General features: G+C 39.4%; 1 protein-coding gene across 4 annotated transcripts in view; it reads right to left on the bottom strand.

The window, feature by feature from the left end:
* Window positions 1-351: 351 nt before the first annotated feature.
* The window catches only part of PTPRG (protein tyrosine phosphatase receptor type G), a 665,484-nt gene continuing 643,536 nt past the window's right edge, over window positions 352-22,299 (bottom strand). For 3 of the 4 annotated variants that reach the window (XM_079794570.1, XM_079794567.1, XM_079794569.1), the window contains 8 exons: window positions 20,768-20,861; window positions 19,886-19,962; window positions 19,265-19,393; window positions 15,698-15,844; window positions 14,950-15,092; window positions 5,500-5,635; window positions 2,751-4,942; window positions 352-2,546 (listed from right to left, as the gene is read on the bottom strand). In XM_079794570.1, coding sequence (XP_079650696.1) covers window positions 4,796-4,942; window positions 5,500-5,635; window positions 14,950-15,092; window positions 15,698-15,844; window positions 19,265-19,393; window positions 19,886-19,962; window positions 20,768-20,861 — 873 coding nt within the window. In that variant the 3' untranslated portion in view covers window positions 352-2,546; window positions 2,751-4,795. Of the gene's footprint in view, window positions 2,547-2,747; window positions 4,943-5,499; window positions 5,636-14,949; window positions 15,093-15,697; window positions 15,845-19,264; window positions 19,394-19,885; window positions 19,963-20,767; window positions 20,862-22,299 lie in introns of all 4 variants that reach the window. The other variant, XM_079794568.1, reaches the window with a different exon arrangement.

Here is a 22,299-nt window from a genome sequence, read left to right as displayed (position 1 = left end):
AACAGTTTAATTCAATATGCAGCTAAAGCTTTGTCATTTTAGTCTTTAAAGGAGGAAAAACTCAGAAAAGACGTTTCTTTTTGGCTTTCTGGCTGTGTAAAGACTCCTAATATTCATTGTACTAACATGGAAACTACGATGAGGGGTCAGTGGGTGTAAATGTGATTTGTGAAGGGAGACTAGCAACCTGATTTTTTATTTGATATATTTTCATAGAAATGCTCGTCACTAATGAATACATCAAAAACCATACTTTATTTTATGTATAGCAATACAATTTACATATTAAATAACACTATAATAGAATGATTTGATATAGTTTTAAACAGAAGGTAAAAGGGAAAAATTTCAGGTTACAAAACCCCTCCCCCTGGAACAAATTAAAAAAACCCCAAAACACTTTTTCCAAATGGGTCAATGCAGCAAATGTCTTCAGTGACTATGTCTAATTCCTTTGCACAATAGGTCAATGGAATTAAAAAAAAAAAACCCAACTGTCACAATCACTGCCTCAAAGAAATAACACATGTTAGATTCTTTTGGAATGCAAAGATGATTCTTTCTACTTCAATACACAGAAAATTGAATTCACATATCCACCACACACACAAAAAAAAACCCAAAAAATAAAAATCAAAACCAAAACTATGACGGAGTTGAAACTAGAAAAAAATTAGCTTTATATGAAAATATAAAATTCTATGATTATATACCATAGATACAAAGTTCCCAGAAGATGCTTATCCAAGCAACAAAATATTTACAGTCTTAACGTGTTTAGCTATTTCAAAACGAAGTGAAAGAAACACGAATCAACATGAAGGCGAAGTGATTTTTTTTGTTTGTTTTTAGTTTTTAGAAACAATGGCTGCTTGCTAGTTTCAAATGTCTTAACAAAAGAGTCACTACCCCAAATGTTGGAGAGTTGCGACATTTTATAAAATCGGCGGTCTCCTTTTCTGGAGATGTTTATTTCTTAAAACTCAAGATATTTTTCTCGAAATTAATTATCCTCTGTAGAAAATTCTTCCCTTTGCAAATATTTAACAAAAATACTAAAAACAGTTTAACAGCTAAGACAAAGTAGAGGCCAAATATCATTATTACAATTCCTTCCTATTTGTAGCATGCCTTCTTTCTAGAGATAAGTAAAGCCAATATTGGATGTTAAGTGGCAACATGTTCAGGGAAAGTGCAAAGGGGTAAGTGAAATTACAGCTGTTAAAAAAAAAAAAAAGCAGGCATTTCCCTTCATATAAAAATTCACTGACACCATTGGAACATGAACTTTGGAACATAAGGAGTTGAAATGCATTTTCCAGTATAACTGCTAAATTCTTAAGACAAACTACATTTTTATTATTATTTCTTAAATTATGATGAGTTTGGGTTTATTTATTTATTTTTTTTGCTTTGAATTAGTACTATGTATCTTTGGTAAATTGGTACTATATTTTAATTTTTAAATACAGTATGTAAGCATTCAAGAAAAAATTCATAACAAGGCAGTTGTGCTGTGTCATTAAGAAATAATTAAGGTTAGTTGATTTAAATATGTCACTCTGGGCTAAACACTCCCAACAGCCAGACCTTGAATACCATTACCTTCTCTGACCTTGCTGGACTCTCCAACTTGAAATAGACTAAAAGCTACAATGAATAAAAATTCAGAAAACCAATTCAATTGATCTTATTCTTCCTGAAATTCAGACGTTAACTTTTTTGTATATAAAAAAGATGTTGTGGCTTTTGGATGCAAGAGAGTTCTCCTGATGGAAATAAGGTGTCTTTTCTCTGATGTCCAGCACGGACACTTGGCCTGGTCATTGCAATTCAATTTTGTATGATGTGCGCATTCTGTTTACCTAGAGCTAAAATCAAATACCCAATACGCTTATTTTACAAAATAGCACACACTAATTTGCAAAAGCTATTTCCTTCCCCCGAGTGCAGTGGTGATAACCTCGTTAAGCAATGTGCTTATGTTTCAAAGAAAATGCCATCTTTGAAGCTCTGCCCCGGAAAAGCTGCAAGCATGCTTCTGCCCAAAACAAATGAAGACTGGGCGGGTCCACTCTGTGGTGCAAGGAACTGCTGTGCATCACCGTCCTCGGTGAAGTATGCTTGGATCGCTTTGGCAAGATGGGCAAATAGCAATTGCTCCTAGTTCAGTGGGTCAGGATTTGTAGACTTTGGTTCAAGCCCGCTGTAAATCAACAACTGGCTCACAGAGAACTTCTAAACCATCCTTGTAATGTTTCTATTCTATTTTCTAGCTATCTCTTTCATCGTGATTCTGATGGCCATAGAAGAGAGGGTCACAGAATTGTGTTGGAGGGTGTGCAGTTCCATGAATTGAGACCTCTGTCAATAGCACAGAAGGGAATACTTGCTGTGTGTCTCCTAACCAATGCTTACTTTTATATTAAGAAAAATTTACTGAGGGATCATGAACCCCAACTTGGACATTACTTCTGAAAGTCAAGTCCACTGTGCCAACTACTGTAGTTAACTCATGTCAATACTCTAGTCCAGTGGTCGGCAAACTGCGGCTCGCGAGCCGCAGTTTGCCACTGTTGACTAATGAGTTTGCTGACCACTGACCTAGACTCTCGATTCCAATAATTACAGGCTGTTGTTCCTTGTGATTAAGCCCCTATCCCAGTGGTCAGCAAACTCATTAGTCAACAGTGCGGCAAACTGCGGCTCGCGAGCTGCATGTGGCTTGCGAGCCGCAGTTTGCCGACCACTGCTCTAGCCTATACAGCCAGTGACCTACTTAATTGACTACAATGATCTAGCTCGTAATGACATGAAACCTTTCCCTTCCCGATCCCTGTGGCCTCTCGGCAATGGTAGTGCTTCAGTGTTCAAGCTTTATTCTTGAGTGCTAGGTAGAGCTTCCTTGTGTCGCCTCTGATGGGAGCAGGGGGACGGTAAAGGGGTCTTAATCATCTAGCACATTCCAAGTTAGCAAACTTGGCTCATTTTCACATCTTTTCTCAAGGACTGTTCTATGTTGCTGAATCTATGTGATAGATGAGATTAACCTAGCCCTGAAAGTTACGTAGTTCCTGAGCACTCCGTTGACTGGGCCTGTGCATTAGAACTCCTGGGCTTGGCCTGTGACCTCTCTCTGCTTGGGGGCTTTGGCCCTTCAGCTCCATTCTGACAAACTTCATGGAAAGCCAGTGCAAGAGAAATAGGACCTCAGTGCCGATGATCATTAATGTTCGACTGCCTACCAAGATAGTAAAATTGCCAGTGGGGACTTTTTGTTGAAGTTTATTGACATAAAAAATAATCAAAACCCACTTTTTTTCTTAACAGGTCCAGTTCTGACAGAAGTTGTCCCTCGAAAGCAAATAAGCACTAGGAGAAACAGATCTCAGTAGGTAGGTTATTTTTTTCTAACGGAACTGAAATTCCTCATCATGTTCCTAATTTTCCCATTATGTACAGTGGGATGAATGTGGCTCCAGAAGCTAGGCCCTGGGCTCCGTGTGATGATCAGCTGCCTCTTTTACTGACGTATGTCTGTTCTTGAGGCTAAACTACACAAAAACATACAAAGCCATCTCTCTCTTTTAAAAGCTATTTGAAAATGTAGATATCATGTTTTATTCAAGATTCTATTTTCCTCTCTCCAAATCTAATTTGTCCACATGTGGGAGTCTAGATAGTCCTAAGATTTATGCTAATACAGTATTTTCATTCTAATTCTAAGTAGAAGAATGTATGTAATTATGAGATTTATCATGAAACGTTTGGCAAAAAAAAAAGGAAAGAAAAGAATGTTAACTAGATAGGTAGTTTTTATTAGGTTGCTAGATGAGTCATAGGAATTTTAGAGGACTAGTTTCAAAATGACACGCCTGCAAAGATGTTCATATTCCACCTGCCGTGAGGTATGGTGTTATAAACCAAGAAACATTAATGGCGATTCACGAAAGGGTTTCTTAATGGAGTTGTGTAAAATATTGCCATCCCTCTATTGTAAAAGATAGCCCTGCCTTTAGGGTGGAGCTATTGCAGAGTCAAATGAAAATAACACACACTGTCCACATAGCTATTGTGAAAACTGTAATACAGAGATATCCTTTATTTTGACACAGTTGGGCATTTTTAAGCTATGAATATACGTTTGTAACTAATAGGTGATGTTCACATGAAGCAACTTTGAAACCTTCTAATTTCTTAATGGATGTCTTCCCCATCATACGTGGAATTGTTTCAAGGCCATGAGGTCGACCAACCTTCTCAGTAGCTCCCAACAACCTACTGTTCTTTAAAAGAAAACAGTGCTCATCCACGAAAATATAGAAGGCATACAGTATTGAACAATGTCTAAAAAATAGCAGAGGAGGGCTGAGGAAAAATACAGCATTGCCTGCTAGTAGAATGTAACTGCTTTAGCAATAATAATAATAGAACCAAGATTCACTGTCAGAACAAAGACCTTCACTGTACTGAACTAAAAAAGTAGCATGTATGTTGTTACGGAATGTCACACCAGGGTTTGCTTTAGTATTAGGTTATAGGCAGTAACACTGATCAGATAGTGCAAACTAGGTCAAATTGCGTTTCACGGGGGTGGGGAGGGGAATGAACAGAGGTGCAAATGCTCAGTAGGATACCATTAAGACATAAAATGGCAAAAAATAAATATCAAAACTTTTATCAGTGTAAAAAAGTAACTGGGTTATTGTATAACCTAGAGTCTGGCAAAAAAGGCCTCAAAAAAGTTCTCAGTCTTCAGAAGTTTTACAAATTAGGTGCCCTGGCAGGGTCGCAGTCACACCAGAGATTCCATGCTCTCGGCAGGGTCCGATTCATCTGCAATGAGAACAGCACCATTTTTGTCCACTGCCATGGGACCGTTTCCGTTTTCTTTAGTGCTGACCAGGCTGAGCATTGCTTTGTAGACAAACTGGTATTGTTCCTGAAAAACAAGAGGAAGACGGCGTGAGCCAGAGGGCAGCTTAGGCATTTCATCTGAGGCAGGAATACTAATTAGAAATGTAACTGGAAAACATACTTGAGAAACAGGAATGGACATTTATGCTGTCTAAAAAAAATCACATGAATCCTTTATAACCAAGACATGTGCTTTCTTCACATCCTTTAGATTTCTGCTAGCTTGGAACTAATTCCCACTGCTGAGAGTCAGTTAAGATAACAGGGTATCCGCCTATTGTAACTAGAGAACCCTGTAGCCTAGAAAGCAGGGTTTCTCCAGCCCCGCACCACGGACAGTCTGGGCCAGACGATTCTTTGTCTTGAAGGTCTGCTTCTTCACTGCAGCATCCCTGGACTCACTAGACGCCAGAGCACCTCTCTCCCACTCCAGTTGTGATAACCAAAAAAGTCTCTCGACATTGCCAAATGTCCCCTGGGGATGGGGAGGGGGCCCAAATCACCCCCAGCTGAGAACCTCTGCTCCACAGCCTGAGTTTTGACTGATGTTGTGTAGTCTTCATTAATAAGCAGAGTACTTACAATGTCTGTGAAAACTCCAGGCCTCATAAGATTGATCATTTTTGCAACCTGGAAAACATCCACGGCGTTTTCGTTCTCTAGCTGCTGGGACAGGGTGGTGAGGGCACACAGCATTCCTGCTGAAACCGCGCCATACCTCGGGAAGAAAGAAAAGGCTAGTTCAGATCTACTAAGGGGCTGGAATGACCCTCACATATTTTCATAGAAGCTAAGTAGACTGTATTGACACTTACTCTAGAACACAAAAATGAATGAAATACTGGACAGGGGAAGACATTTAAAGATGACATTTGTTTATGAGTGTGAAACCTCCCAAACTGGTTTTATCAGATACTTAGCTTGATGTTTAAGATGAAAGGAGAAGTTCAAAATTAGACTTTGGAGAGAGAGAGAGAAGATCTGTCGGGATGGGTTAGATAATATGGTAGGAACAATAATATGAGAACTTTAACTGTAAGCCCTTCAACAAGTAGAAAGGTGAAAGGCTCTACAAGTGTATGTTTTTTTTTAACAATCCCAAACAGCTAAATTGAACTTACAAAATATGAATAAAAATGGAAATACAATGCTCAAATGCAATCAGAATTCTCAAAACAAGTTCTATATTAAATAATTATTTTTGGCACTAAACTTTCTAAATGAGGGCATCTTCTATAAAATTCTTTGAAAAATATGGTTCTCTTTGCTTAAAAAAGTCTTGGAAGAAGAAGACTTTTCACCAGGCTGGCAGCTCCATTTCTCTATGAACTGTGACGCACAGTTTCCACACTAATGATGAGCAAACAGAGGCTTAAATTCAAGGTGGTGTTTCTGGTAAAAATGAGACCAGAACTTAGATGCCCTGTGTTTACTGTTATGTTAAAAACTATTAAATATGCAGTTTCTGCATTATTCTTACATGAAATTAAAACATTACAGATTTTTACATCTTGAATACAAGTAAGACCAATGTCCTCTTAACCATCACTCCAACTTTAGAGGTAAAGTATCCACAGATAAAAACGGTTGCAATTTTGGATGCAGCCTTCCAGATGTCAGTATGTCAGTGCATTTCAACCAGCTCATTCTTTCATCTGCTACAGGCGTACCAGACTCGCTCATCGCCCAAGGACAGGCATTTAGGTGATGTGTGTGTCTTGTGTGCATCGGAAGAGGAGCCCTGTGGAGAAGCGCTGGGTCACAGGTATGCCTGTTTCCGTTTTCAAGATATTGCCAATTTCTCTCCCGAGTGGTTGTTACCGATTTACACTTCTCCCAGCATGAGAATATTTGTTTTTCCTCATCATTTAATTAATTTATGTATTTGTTTTTTGGTTAATCCTCACCCGATTAGAGAGAATGGAAGGGGGAGGGGAGAAAGAGAGAAAAACATCGATGTGAGAGAGACACATCGATTGGTTGCCTCCCATAGCAACCCCACCAGGCTGGGGGTCGAACTTGGAACCCAGGCACATGCCCTTGACCAGGAATCAGACCCTTTGATGCGCGGGCCTATGCTATAACCATTGAGCAACACCAGCCAGGGCTTTCTTCATCAATTTAAAGTTCAATTCTTTTGCCAATCTGGTGGGTGAAAAACTGTATCTTACTATTGTTTTCATTTGTATTTCTTGATTATCAGGGAAGTTGAATATCTTTTTGCTTATTGACCATCTATATTTCCTCTTCGGAAACTGACTATTAATATACTTTGGACATTTCTCTAATAGTTTTGTCTCTTTTAAATGGATTCATATTAGTTATTTTATATTACCTGTGGCACATGTTGCAAGTAGTTTTTTCCAATCTCTAGTTTCTGTTCACACTATTTGTGGTTGTTTATGTTGTACTGAAGTTTAGATGTAATCGAGTTTATCATATTCTCATTTTTGGCTTTTTTGGAATCTTGTTTGAGAATGCTTTCTCTAGTCCAGTATTTTACATTGTTTTCACATTTAATGAATTCATCTGAATTTTATTCTGGTTTTGGTGTAAGGTAAGGTCTGATTTTAGTTATTTTTTCTATGGGTAACTAATTGCTCCAGCTTATTTTTGATGCTTTCAATTAGAGTTTATAGTTTTCTTCATAGTCTTGGCTAATTTCATTCTGGGTTTAACTCCTAGGTGTTTTAGAGTTTGTTACTGAGAATGGACTCACGACATTTCCTGTTTGGTTTCAGTTGATAGAAAGTTCATTTTCACATGGTGAACTTGTATCTGGCCACACGGCAGAACTCTTTAAGGTCTAATAATCTGTGAACCATTTCTCGAGGTTGGCTACATCTTCATCTGCTAGTAATGCCAGTTTTGCTTCTTTTCAACCCTTATGTATTTTGCTTTACTGTGTTGGTCAGGGCCTCCATAGTTTTGTACTCTAGCACTACAAGGATACATCATGCTGTATTCTTTAATGGTAAAGCTTCTAGGTTTTTAACATTAAATAAAAATGTATAGGTTTCTGATAAATAACATTGATCAAGTTAAAGAGGATGCTTTATACTTTTAGTTTGCTGAGTTTTTCTTTAGGGGATGGGGATTATGAATAGGTGCTATTTTGGCTTTGCAACATCTATTGATTTTTTTAGCAATACCTTTAATAATAATGTTCTGAATTCACTGAGTTTTTTGGTAATATTTAGCCAGCTCTTCATTCCCAGAATCAATCTAACTTTTTCATGATGTATAATTCTTTTAATATAACACACTGGTTTTATTTAACAGTATTTAGACATTTTTATCCACATTCTAATGTCTGTTCTGTGTGTTGTTTAAATGCAGCCTGTCAGAACTTAGTGGCCTTAACAGTTTTGAGAACTCATCCTTTTATTCAGTACTTAGTCTAGATCCCTAATGTGTGGTGTGCTCTTACTATGTTGCTAGGCTCTTTTTTAGATATTTTACATGCATCAACTTAACCTTCACAATAACCTATTTTCAGGTACTACTATTATCCACATTTTGAGGTTGAAGAAACAAGGCACATTCAGGTGAATTAAATGGCCAAAGCCTCATAGCTGGTGACTAGAGCCTAGATTTGAGCTGATACATGTAAATGGCTAGAAACAGAGACTAGCACATCTACCATATGTTCAAAAAGTATTATTTATTATGCTTATGCTTGAAGGGAGAGGGGCAGGAAGAGATTAACCAAAGAACTTATATGCACATGCATAACCCATGGATTCCGACAACAGTGCAGAGAAAGCCTGGGGGTAGGAAGCGGGGTGGAGGAGGTCAACGGGAAAAAAGGGTGGTATATCGGCCATACTTTCAACAATAAAGGTAAGTTATGAAAGAGTTTACTAGTATGGAATTATAAATAATTTTAAATATTTATGTCCTTTAAAATACTTCTATTATTTTAGCCTTTTATTATAGAAAATATCAAACCTACATAAAAGTACAATAGTACTGTAGCCATCGATAAATCACAGCAGTCACCAGCTCAAGGGAATTCTTGTTTTACCTCTTACTTCCTCCCCCATGTACACTGAAGGAAATCCCAAGTATTTTATTCATTAATATTTTCTTATAAGGATTTCATCACACCTAAGGATATTAACAATTCTCAAATGTTTTCATGTAATTACAGATATATGGTAGATTTTTTCCTCACCATTTTCCAAAGTTCTATCTTTCATTAGACTTACCATCTCCTCCCTGCCGGCTTTTATCTTTTAATTCCTTGAACTTTTAAAAAATTTACCTATTTTTTCCTGTTTTCTTGATGTGAAACAGCCTTATTTTTAATCTTTTCTGCAATAAATAACAGCTTAGGCTAGAATTTTTTTTCTCAGTGTAGTTTGGCTACATTTAATTTTAAGTATTTTGTAATTTCTATTTTCAATACCTCTTTAACCCATCAATTATCTACAATTCTAGATATAAGGACTTCAGTGTCTTAGTATAAAGATTTGGGGTCTCATTTCATTATTGGTTTTTAATATTAATGCATTGTGATCAAGGAATGTGGCATCATTTTTTTTAATGAACTGAAATTCCATTTATGGTCAATTTATCTAAATAAACTATTTGCATGTGAAGAGACTATATGGTCTCTCGATACAGTCTCTTAGGTAAACTTTTACATATCACTATTAGATCAGTGTTGTTAATTGTGGTATTCAGGTCTCTTATTGTTCCAATGTATCCTGATCATTCTATGTAAGAATTTATCTCTTTATTCAGTTCTCGGAAAACCTCAGCCATTATTTCTTCCTCTTGCATCTCTCCATGGGATCACCTCTTAGACATATGTTGAAACTTTTGTATCCAGTTTGAATTTGATTTCAGCTTTGTCCATTTTACTACCAGCACATCTTTCCATTTCCTAGACTCTAATTTGTTCCTGACACACAACACAGGTTTTTAATTCATTTCACAGAGTCTTCCTTCAGATCTCTGAGCATATTTTAAAATCCTATTATGATTGCTCTTTCCTCAGATGCTAAGTTGTACTGAGTTTACTACTTTCTCATTTTAGCATGCTACCATGTTTTCCAGGGGGAGAATTTAACCTTTGCTAGTCTGTTCTAGAACAGTGGTTGGCAAACTCATTAGTCAACAGAGCCAAATATCAACAGTACAATGATTAAAATTTCTTTTGAGAGCCAAATTTTTTAAACTTAAACTTCTTCTAACGCCACTTCTTCAAAATAGACTCGCCCAGGCCATGGTATTTTGTGGAAGAGCCACACTCAAGGCGCCAAAGAGCCGCATGTGGCTCGTGAGCCGCAATTTGCCGACCACGGTTCTAGAGAAACTGTTAAACTTGGGGATCCCTTTCCCCTTCCTTTGTTCTTTCTTAAAGTTATCCAAACCAAGTGGGGTTACTCTGGCCTTGCCTATATTTAGCCACTCTTAAGTCAGTATCTAAATTAAAATGAAGTATCTATGCAAGAAGACATTGAACATGACTAAAAACTAAGTCAACTCAATCAAACGCACAGATATTTTTAAGTACCTTCTATAAACCAAGCATGAATATGAAAGAATAAAGATTGAAAGGCCATTTTTCTAAAGCAGTTTAGGAGTTAAGTAGGATTAAAGGATGTTTGTCAAGTTTCCTGGATCTGCATTTAAAATTATAGGGCCGTGGTAAAAAATGAGGCAGGTCATTTATAAGCTAGAGCAGTAAGAATAGTATACAAAGTCCTGGCTCTGGCAGCTAGTCTGCACTCCCTCAAAGCAATGCTTGTTTAATTAGTGCTGTTAACGAAACATTTTCATCTTTCCCTTCCTATGCCACAAAGACATCAAAAGAAATGCAAGCACTTTAAGTTACCAACCAATGCCATGTTTGTAGGTGCTCTGCTGATACACATTTTATAGCACACCGGAGTTCCTTGCATAGTCAGTGTATATAATAACATCTATATGCCCATTTACTTACTTTCTACTATTTCATATAACTACTCACAATTGTTACACCTTTGCTCTTAGGAGGTTGTTTTTAACATGATAGCCAAGAATACAATCTTGGGGGGAAATAGCAATGCAAACACTTTCCGCAGTACTATAAGAAATTACAACTTTGTAAGTGAATGAGAAGTAAAGTAGGAAAACACTCAGTCTGACAGATGTGAGTGCAGGATGCTTACTGTGAAAGTAGCTGGATTTGACTGTGGCAGGGCCGGCTTCTAGCCTCGCCACCTGGGCAGTTGCGAGGAGAAGCGGGGTGTGTGGTTTGCTGGATCCCCTACTCAGAAGGGTCCTGCACTTAAGTTTAGTGCTCTGCTGTAGCCATGTGGAAATACTTAATTTTTGGACAATTGTTCCTGCATTTTCATTTTACACTGGTCCCCACTGATTGTAGCTCTGACACTATCTGTGTACACAGGCTGTTACTGAGCGTCACTATACTTGTTTTCTCGTATGTGAAGCAGGGATCCTAAAGTTCCCCTCCCAGACGGTATATTTGAGGATTAAATGATTGGTGATGAAGGAGTGTCTTTGCAGCAGCTGGTATAGAAGGCACTCCATACATTTCTGCATCTCCTATAGACTGTCTCAGGACCAAATTAAAATAAGTTATTGAAAACCCGGTGCACGATCGGGGCCAGGGAGAGCTTTTGCTTATTTGGGCTATATCTGTCAATATCAGAAATCAGAACTGAGGAAAACCATGCAACATTCCATTAAGCATCAGAGCGAGGATGCCTCCCAGGTCACACAGCCCAGGAGCGCTGTACTGGACGCTCGGGGCAGAAGGATGGAAGGGCCTTGAAGACTGCCTCCCTTTCCCCTCCAATCCCCCAATCAAGTGTCCTTAGAACACACTTCGAGAACTGTTCAGTGGAATTAGACTACTGTGATATCCAACAGGGTGACAGATACGCCCCCAGAGTGAATGTGCTGTGAGTGAGGGCCTCATCTATTGTCTCACAAGACTGTGTAAGAACCAGGCCTATCTTCCAACTTCTGTAGAAACAGACGCCCTTGTAAAAACGTGACAGTAATGATACGGCTCAGCTCTGAACAGAACTGACTGAAACAGATGAATACAGGATGCTTAAGTTTAGTGCTCTGTTGTAGCCATGTAGAAATTCTTAATTAATCAGCCTGCCCTCAAGGAGCATCAGTTTACTTTTTGGTGAGGAATTTTGTCATTTATCTAGAAATGTCATCTACCTGGCTCACAGCTGAGGACCCTGAAAGCAGGTGTTAAAAAGATCGCTGTGAAGACCAGAGATAGCGTGGAGTCTGTGCACTGAGAGCTGAACTCTGACTTACAGTGAAGCGCTCAGGTCTCTGCTCACTTCTAATTTTGAGCTTAAAACACTTTGTAAATTGGCTTTACTGTTCACAGAAGAATTGACAAACGCAACAAAAAAATAAGGTGCAAGGCTCTCTGGGGAAAATTTCTATCGGGGTACATAACCTCGAAGTTTTGTAGGTCATCACAGTCTGAAGCATACTGCCCACTAATGCCAATACTTGCCCAGCACCCACTATGTGCCAGGCACTGGGCTTTACCCTGTGGAGAATGGGATGAGAAAGTTGCCACTATTGGTCTCAACAGTCATGTGGACAAATAGTTACAATCATATATAATAAAAGGCTAATATGCTAAGTGTCCAGTTGTCTGGTCGGCCATTCAGCCAATCAAAGCATAATATGCTAATGATATGCTAAGGCCACTCAACCGCTCACTATGATGTGTACTGATCACCAGGGGGCAGACAGTCGACCGGTTGCTATGGGCAGGCACTCCGATTGGTAGGTTAGCTTGCTGCTGGGGTCCAGCCAATTGGAACTGAGCGAGATGGGTCGGGCACGCCCTGGAGCCCTCCCGGGCCCCGATAGTGCACCGGTGGGGGTCCCTTGGCCTGGCCTGCACCCTCTTGCAATCTGGGACTCCTCGGGGGATGTCAGAGAGCCAATTTCAGCCCGATCCTGCAAGCCAGGCTGAGGGACCCCACTGGTGTACGAATTCATGCACCAGGCCTCTAGTATATGATAAATAGGAATGGCTCTGGTAAGGATGTGATGTTTATAAATGACTTTGAAACCTCTGAAATGAGCTATAGACATTTTGAACAGTGTGTTGAATGAAGGGGCACTCAGGAAAGTCTTTGCAGGGAAAGTGGCCTGTAGGAGGATGGGCTGGCAGCTGGAAAAGGAAGCAAGCCAGACTGAAGAATTTGGAAAGTGTGCTGGAAGGGTGGGGAGCAGCAACAAGAGGTGGTAGATGGGGCCAGCTGGAAGGGGACAGGTTTGGTTTTAGATAAGCTACATATAAGGGGTTTGTAGTCCATCATGAAGGGATATTTATAGGTACTGAAAGGTCACTGGCATTCAGAGTATTGCACTAGAGCTAGCAGCTGTTTAAAAGTTTAAAGTTGTCCCTGAGTAATGTGGAAAAGGAATTTCTATGGAATCGCTTATCGCCTAATGATGGTGGATGGAGAAATGAATGAACACACTGCTTTAGGTGGTTTTCATCCCGCTATGATATTTGTAGACCCATTGGTTTAGGGTTAACTTTATCTTTTCTTATTTAGGCCTAAGAACAGCTACCTTTGATAATTTCAGAGGTGGAATAAAATAAAAATCATTGAATAATACACTCAAAAGCTGAATATAAATAAGTGAATGAAACAGTTCTGCTAATACTGTTTAACTAGGCGGTGGTGTTTTTTTCTTTTCTCCTTCCCTTACCATAAAACTATAAGATGAAGTGTTTTACTGATTTTAGGACAAAATTCCTTGGAGTATTACCATACCATCCAAGTGAGTCTTTGAACTTGGGCAGCAACATTAGGATTTGGCCTGAATTAATAGGAGATGGTAACACCCAGAAGTAATTTAAAAATGATTCACTTTAGGGGGGTGGGGGAACCCCTCTAGAATCAGCCCTAAGTTTATGTGTAACTGCCTACCCTAAAGTTTCATACCCAGTAATTTTGAGGCTGTCTGTGTGCTGTTTTTATACACTGTTGGTGGTTTTCACATTAACTGAAGTTTGGACTATAATGCTCTTCTAATCTTAATTCTTAATCTAAGGCCAATGTTCTGCAATAGTCACTTATTTCCTAAGGAAGCAGCCAGTAAAATGGCTTCCTTCAAATAGAACTCTGGATTTGAGGTAAAGGTACTGATCTAGGCCAAAAATCTTTGTGCACTTTCAATTCTATCATAAGTTCAAGGGGGTGGTGTGGGGAAAGACAACATAAGCTTTACTTTCAAATGGACTAATACCTATGCTGTTGAAGTAGTTGGTAATTTAATGAGCATGATGGATGCACTGGCCAAGAAAGCTAGATCCCTGGGAACTAAACTAGAGATGAGGAGGTGTAACTAGTGCCAAGCTGGCTAAAGGTTGGTGAGGTTCGATACGGCTGACTCGCAGGTTTGGCCAGATACCCATACACCATGAGGCCTGTCTGTGGCCCTTTCCCTCTTAGGAAAGTGGACGGAGCTGGGTTTGAACACTGTACCTTAAAATCTCTGAGCCAGGAGCAACTTCTTCTCTTTGAGACCTACATTCTTTACCTTTAAAACCCCAAAGACAGAACTCTAAACTTCAAAGCACACTGTAAACTCTAGTAGTTCAACTTTACTGCTAATCAGCTAAATTTAAAAAGGTTTCTTCCCTAATAGGTGTTTTTGAAAATTCAGTGTAGCAGTGTTAAAATAAAGATAATTATCCAATCGACATAGATAATTAGTAATTTAACTGATTATTTGCGTTACTGAAACATAAAACCTCGGCAAGCATGCAAATCTATTTTTCTGGGCTCAGATACAGGACTTTCCCCTTTCTAGAGCACACATTCTAGAACCTGAAGCCTTGAAGGGTTCCACACGTTAAAATGCAGACAGGACCACAACACCCTGCCAGGTACAAGTTAGAAATGACACAGAATCGTCCTGAGAGGGGACAGGTTTCTAAAATGCCTTCCCTTTCCGCTGCTGGAGCAATGTAGCAGGAAACCGTGTGAACTTGGAACTTAACAAGCAGATACATACTCATCGTGGACAATGGTGGGGCCATCCCTTGTCAAGGCCTCTTCCTTGATGACGTTGACAAGTTCAAAGGTACTGCTGATGGGGGCGTCTGGGTTAGGCCACTTGGGACACTGAAAGTGCCGGACTTCCAGGACGTAGTCATCCTACAACGAGACCACAGAGTTCATCTCTGCCATCCAGTGGCTGGAACCTGCTCCCGAGAAAGCACTTCTTGCAGACAGACAGCTAAAGAATCCAGAGCGAGCCCCTCATGACAGTGAAACAGTAGAATCCTATTTTGTTCAGGCAAAAATTTCATGTGACAATTTTTCTCATCTTTAAAATTAAGAGGAAGAGGTTAGGAGGTCATTTCAGTTACTAATATAAGCCAGGTCCCCTCTTACCTGCCCCTTAAGAAGGCAGTTACTACACATCAAAATACTGTGTAACCAAAATTCTTATCATCAACCCTGCAACACACCACAAGCTTTCCATTTCTGATGGCAAAGAAAACACTGAGCTCTAGAATATTGTTTGTTCCAATTATGTCAACAGACTCATTTGTATGTGCCACTCAGAGGAGCTGGTTACGTTTCATCCACCCAGCTGGGAAAGCAAATAGTGGAAGGTGGAAAAAGGGGAAGTATACATAATTAAAATGAAGTCATACTCACAGGCCTGGACCTGCCTGGAGGGTGGTCAATTACTTCAGTTACTCAGGCCAATCTGCCTAGATCTAGCTATTCCTCAGCACTGAGGGTTAGGTTACCTGTGTGGCTTCCAGAATAAAGTCGTGGATGATAATCTGTTCTTCATTAGAGAGGCACAGTCTGTCTTTGCTGATAAGGGTGACGGTAAAGGCCTCACAGTTCATGGATTCTTCTCGACTTGGCCAGTACACAAACTCATCTTCTGCCTATGGGAACCAAAATACATACGTAGATAAATCCTCTGCAGTGCTGTCAAACACTTGTTTATGAATTTTCTTGCAAAATGATTTCTTACGTTTGCCGTACCTCTCACGTCATCTTTTAAATTAGGTTCATAGAATTGTATCCTTACCTAATCATGCTGATTTCATTGGTTATTTATTGTATTCTACTGTAAAACATATGTGATCATAACCATTTCTACCAATTCTCACCTATGTCACTGTCACAACCAAAATGCATCTATGGAGGATGCATTGGCCGCAGCTGAGAAGTGGTCTGTAATATATTGTCATGGAAAAGGAGATGGGATTTAGGTCAATTAATTCTAAGCTATTATTCATAATTGCTTAAGCAACTAAGACAGGCTAATTGTCATTTCCTATGGATTATGTTAATAATAGTTCACAGTTGGTTAACATTTTGCAAAGGACTTTTATAACATTATCTTATTTAATGATTACAGTATACTAGTGAGGAAAGAGATTTTTCTCATCGGACTTTACAGGACAACACCAGGACTCAAGAGAGGTCCATGAGTTGTCCAAAATCTCTGATAAATGTTAAGGGAAAGAGGCTGTACAGAGATAAGCATGTGGCTGTAGTTACAAGGTGTTCTTTAAAAGAAAAGTTAGTACATGATGTTAGGTTTCAAAAGGGGATGACATAGAAAGCCTTTTAGCCTTGAATCAGGCAAGCTTTAAAATGTTCATCTATTTTAAAATTAAAAGTAAACATTCAGGCTTCATACTTGAATTCTATCCTTGAAAACTATGGAGACCTAAAAAAAGTTAATTGTTGCAGAGGTTGGAGACTGAGAAATACAATGATTTCGACAATAAGCCCTCCTCCCTTCCCTAATCAGTTCCTAAGGCCAACTAAACTTTCTTTGGGCATTTTCCTGAAAATGCTAAGATACTGCTAGTGAAGTCAGAAATAATTCTGAATAGTGTTCAAAACAAAGAGGGTTTTGTTTAATATTACAATGTTGCATTAGAAATGAGCCAGCAGTCCAATAAGACTTATCACCCTTTCAAGTTTCAATACAGCTATTGCCAAGTACGTTTTTATTTTTAAAGCTCAGCATAAGGGGAAGCAGATTAGCGATTGGGTTCAGGCTATACAAAAGAAGTCTGTAACTGTCAGTGTTTCAGTAAACTTCATCCAAAGGAGACGGAAGTAGGGCCCTTTGAACAGATATTAAAAACAAGGTCACTGATGATGGACAAGGCCACTAAATGTAACCAATATGCACAGACTGCGCATAGGATTTAGGGTGGATGTGATCCTGAATCAATCAATGTAGCCGAGCCTTACACTCTGTGGCTGCAAAGTGGGAATAGTGACACTCCCTGTCTCAGAGAACTCGTATGAGGGCAACATGAAGAGTCAATTACGGAGTGGCCTCACGGCTGCCAGAGGGATGTGGTTATGGTGACAGAAAGGCAGAGAGAAACGTTTGAATACAGGTAGTAAACGGGAATAATGGGTCATCTTGAAAGACTGAGAAAAACAAATGCTACTCGTTAATTCAGTAGGCACCCTGGTCTCCTGCTTATTTTGTGACAAATATATTTACAGAGGTCGGCGATGTCTAGGCACCTCTAACAGAGCTTTCTGCATCAGGAACCAGTGACTTCCGGGCTAGTCACAGAATTGTGGTCTTGTAAAATTATACTAGTAAGAAACAATAGAGTAAACAGGAGTCCAGATACATTTTTAAATTTTTTGTTGTTAATCCTCACCCAAGGATAGAGAGAGTGGAAGGGGGAGTGAGAGAGAGAGAGAGAGAGAAACGTCAATGTGAGAAAGATGCATAGATTGGTTGCCTCCTGCACACACCTTGACCAGGGCTGGGGATTGAACCCAAGGCCCTTTGGTATATCAGCTGATGCCCTAACCACTGAGAGCACTGGCCAGAGACACTGTTTTTAGGAAAAACTACAATAAATGAATCTGACTTGGGGCACTGGAGCTGAGAGTACAGACCAGTGTGATGCTGCTGCAGCCCCCCTACGCCTCAGCGACATGGAGATGACATGGTCCAGGGCAGTTCCTATAGCCTCACTGTCTGCAGACCATGTGTCCACTCATTTGGTCCAGCCTCCCCATACCAATGAGCTTGTGGGTACATGCTTCTGGTGACTGTCCTCTGTTAAGTGAAAATAAAATACTAATTCATCCAACAAATGAATGTCTTAACAGCCCTAAATGCCTCCAAATGCCTCATGCCAACAGAACAGACCCCTACTGCCAGCTAATTTGAAAATTTACACTCGGTTTTCGGCTTCAGCTTCTCAACTTGGTTGCCACTCGATGGTGCAGAAGCAGTCTTGGTATTCTGGAGCTGGAGCAGAATGCGACAGCGAAGTTCCTACTGACTGGGCACACAGTCAAATGCATGTCACCCAGACTAGGGTTCAATCACACTGTTCTTTCCTGACTGAAAACCTCACGAATCTGACACTCCTGAGGCAGATCCTCATCGTGTTTTTGTTTTGACTTCATGTGCTCACATGTCCTCACAGTAACTTTTGAACCCAAGTAATTTTGAAACGTAGAGATCTAAGCACAGAAATTGAAGCTTATCTATGCACACTTGCTGACCCTTCTCTTATGTAGTTTAGAGAGCTCAACAGGGAAGGACTAAAGAGAGGAGAAAGAGGTAATAGTTTGGTGAAGTTCTTAAACACCTTTAAGTGGGAATGGGAGGGCCTTTCCTTACCTCCTTCCCTGTAATGGCTCTGCCTTACCGATGGCAGGGAAAAGCCACGTGTTATTACTTTTTATACAATTTTTTGGGGGGGTGGCTGGGAGATACTTCTATGATGTGGGTGGGAGACACACTACAGCAAAAATGATTGAAAGCATGAGCTCAGGCGACTCGGGTTTAAATCTTGACTCTGATCGATCATTCATGTATGCCCTTGAGCAACTTACTTCCCCTCAGTTTCCCCAGCTATTAAATGAGATAGTACCTATGTTATGCAATTGTAGAGGAGAATGAATGAGTTAATAACCAGTGCCACCCCAATAAGTTAAAAAAACACCATATAGAGTGGTAAGTACAGCTACATTCTCAAATGTTAGCTGCTATTATTTATAGAGGTCGGTGAAGGTTATGCATTAATGAGGTTAATGGAAAGGCCTTTTTCAAAACCTGCTGCTGCGCTGCCATGCACAGTGTAACTGAGGGGCGATGCCACCAGCATTAGAGAATCAGGTAATGAACTGGCAGGGAGGGTAACTGAGGCTGCAAAAGGAATCTGAGCAGACTTAAAGGTGAGAGGTCTGGGTTCCCTCCCTCGCATCTCCAGACACTATACGGCCCTGTGGCAAGGCACCAAAGGAATTCATGCTTCTGGCCGCACCGGCTCGTTAACATATAGCAGATGTGCTTCACTTACCAAGCTCTGGTTGTCTGGCAGCATGACGATGATCTGTGCATTGTGATCCCAAATCATTCGCCAGAAATCTTTCGTAGTATGTGGCAGAGGATGCTGGGTTATAATAAATTCATTACTCCTGTAATAGCCCTTCGGTTAGGAAGACAAACAGTTATTGATTTATGAGTATTTTATTCTCACTTTGCAGAAGTAAAACATATTCATGAAACAAGGTAGCACCGCACTGAAATAATTGAAAAAAGGCATTCAGTGCATTTGGCTAATTTTTAGATGCACTTCTGCTAACACGTGTAGACAATTTTCTCTCCATGTACAATTCACTTCTAGTTGCCCCTGCTGTTTTTACTTAACAGTAATTTCAACATTTATTTCAAGATGAGATGGGTGGAATTAACAATAAAGTTAATTCCTTAACAAGCGCTTTTCTTAGTGTAAGCATTTTTGTACTCCCAACGATTAGGGGTCTTTTGTTAGAGGTTCCAAGACACGGAAATCTCTATAATTTTGATATTACACATTGAGAAATTCTTTGAAAAATGAAATCAGTTACATAGGTGGTATCTGCTCTTTAGCACCTTTCAGTTTAATTGACTTTATTTATAATTAATGGTTGACTCTCACCATGATATAAGAAGCATTAATGTAATCTGTTCCTTTCATTCCAGGCAACGGTGCAAGGCCCACTCGAGCGCGCTCAGCTGTCACATGAGAAAACAAAACGCCACATTTGCCCATTACACACATGGAACCAACAGCACGTCCTAAAATTTACCTGGTAACATCCTCCTGGCTGCCCTTTCTTTTTAGCCAAGCTAAAGAGTTATCAGCGTAGCAGCCTGTAAAATGTGCTCCACATTCCCAGGACAGTGTGGGAATAGTTTTACTGTGGGAGGCATTTTCACAGCACATCACTGATACTCGGGCAGAGATGACAGGTTTCAGATCAAGTTTTTTCTGGTTTCATAGTCCTACAAGTGCACCACTCTATCTTACTTCGCTCTTTTGCTATCCGCTTATCCATATCGCTCTCCCCATGAAGGGCTTAAAACTCAGGGGCCTTTCCCAGTGGAGATCATCTCTCCAATGAACGCCTGTGCCTGTGTCCCGAGTTATTTATACAAAGGTCACCGCCGAGCAACAGCGCTTTGATCTCAATAGGCAGAATACTTCAGGGGTACAGTCACCACTGTGCAGGTTCATCTTGGAGTCCAAGTTTTAAAGGAGTGTTAATGCCACAGTGATAACGGATAACGGCTTCACTTTTTTATAGTTACCCTATGGTAGAAGTGACCCAGTTCTTGCATTTTGAGGTGAACTGAAATTAGGCTTCATGTCATGCAGCTGCAGTGACTTGCTGGCACTGAGAGCCAGCCCTCCCCAATTGCCTTTGTTGTCCTGCGCATAACCTTCCCCGGGGAGTATCCGATTACATAGTAGTGCTACGTAATATCCAATGGAAAAGACATAACACACCCAACCAAGTCAAACTGACTAAGATCTTACATGGCACTACCGAAGAGTTTCTGTTCTTTTCTTTGTTGCACTCTTTCTGAGCACTGAAGCATTCCACGTATTTTGCATTACACTGTGTGACCAGCTGAAAGAAAAACCACATTTCAGTCTTCATTCAAGGGCAGAGTGGTAGACATGCAAACTAACCTTGTTGTGATAATCATTTCGCAATACATATGTTCATCAAAATACCTTGAACTACAATGTTAAATTTTATCAATAAAGGTAAAAAAAAAATAAAACAAACAACCAAGTATAATTGATAGCATTTGCCTGATGATCTGGGAAAAAAATACCAATAATCAGATTATTACCTAGCAGATAATTTAGAAACTAGGAGACTATTTTTTGTTTCATGAGTGGTGTTTCTCTATATTATCTTGGTTGTCTGTATGCTTATTTCTTCTACCAGGGGTTTGGCTCCTTTGTGATAGGTACTAGGTAATACTAGGTAATAGATATTTACTGAATGAATGTGGATTTTTTTCCTGTTGATGTCATTGGTTTTGTGAAATTTTTTCTTGGAATTCTTCAGGTACAAGAGCTATGCTAAAAAGCGCTAATCAATTTCTCAAAGAATTGACTAAGTTCTCAGTAAATTTTTGTTGAACTGAACTGACATTTTTGTAAGATTGTTATAAATAATTAGCCCCAGTAGTTTGGTTATTCTTCCTGTTTATCAATCATACACACACACACATATATATATAAAAATTGGTTGAACCACTTTATCATATATATATATATATATATATATATATATATATATGTGTGTGTGTGTGTGTGTGTGTGTGTGTATACGTGTATACACACACACACACACAAACACTCTGGCTCATGTTAATAGAATATATGGGAATGGCCTCCTCCAAATACTAATGTCAAAGGCCCTGGATGTCGTTAAGTTTCTGATTCTTATTTTTTCCCCCTTCAAGTTCTAAAGTGGTTAGTGCCTGTAAAAGGTCCAATTACCAAGGTTCCCAATGGAATGAACAGATTTCTTTGATGAATTTTAAAAAAAGTACATGTACTGCACCAACACTGTAATAGGTATGAAATGGTTTCCTGTGCTTATTAGTCATTTGTATATTTTCTTTGATAAAATGTGTATTCAAAACTTTTGCCCATTTTTGATTGAGTTGTGAGAGCTCTTTGTACATTCTGGACACAAGTCCTTTGCCAGAAATATGGTTTGCAAAAAAAAAAAGTACATGTAAAATATTACAGAAATAGAAAAGGCAGCATTTAAGAAATGTTGGTATTTAATTATTTTTCAGGAATTCATTTTAAACATTTAAAGTGAGACACTAATTACCTCAAATGGTTTTTAGAGTACTTTGGATGTTATGAAAGGAGAGCTAGAAATATGAAATTGTCATGACTGAACTCTGAAATTAATCTTCCTCACTTCACATCACTTGCTATAATTTGCTTGGCTGTCTCATTTATTTTGGGGAGAGTCAAATGAAGGTTTCAGAGTCTATCAAAGTTTTACCATGAAAACCAAAACTGTACAGATTCAT

This window comes from Cnephaeus nilssonii (assembly GCF_951640355.1).
Source record: "Cnephaeus nilssonii genome assembly, chromosome: 17".
NCBI classification, from domain to species: Eukaryota; Metazoa; Chordata; class Mammalia; order Chiroptera; family Vespertilionidae; genus Cnephaeus; species Cnephaeus nilssonii.
Note: the sequence above shows the minus strand (reverse complement) of the source record. Positions and strands in the feature narration are given on the sequence as shown.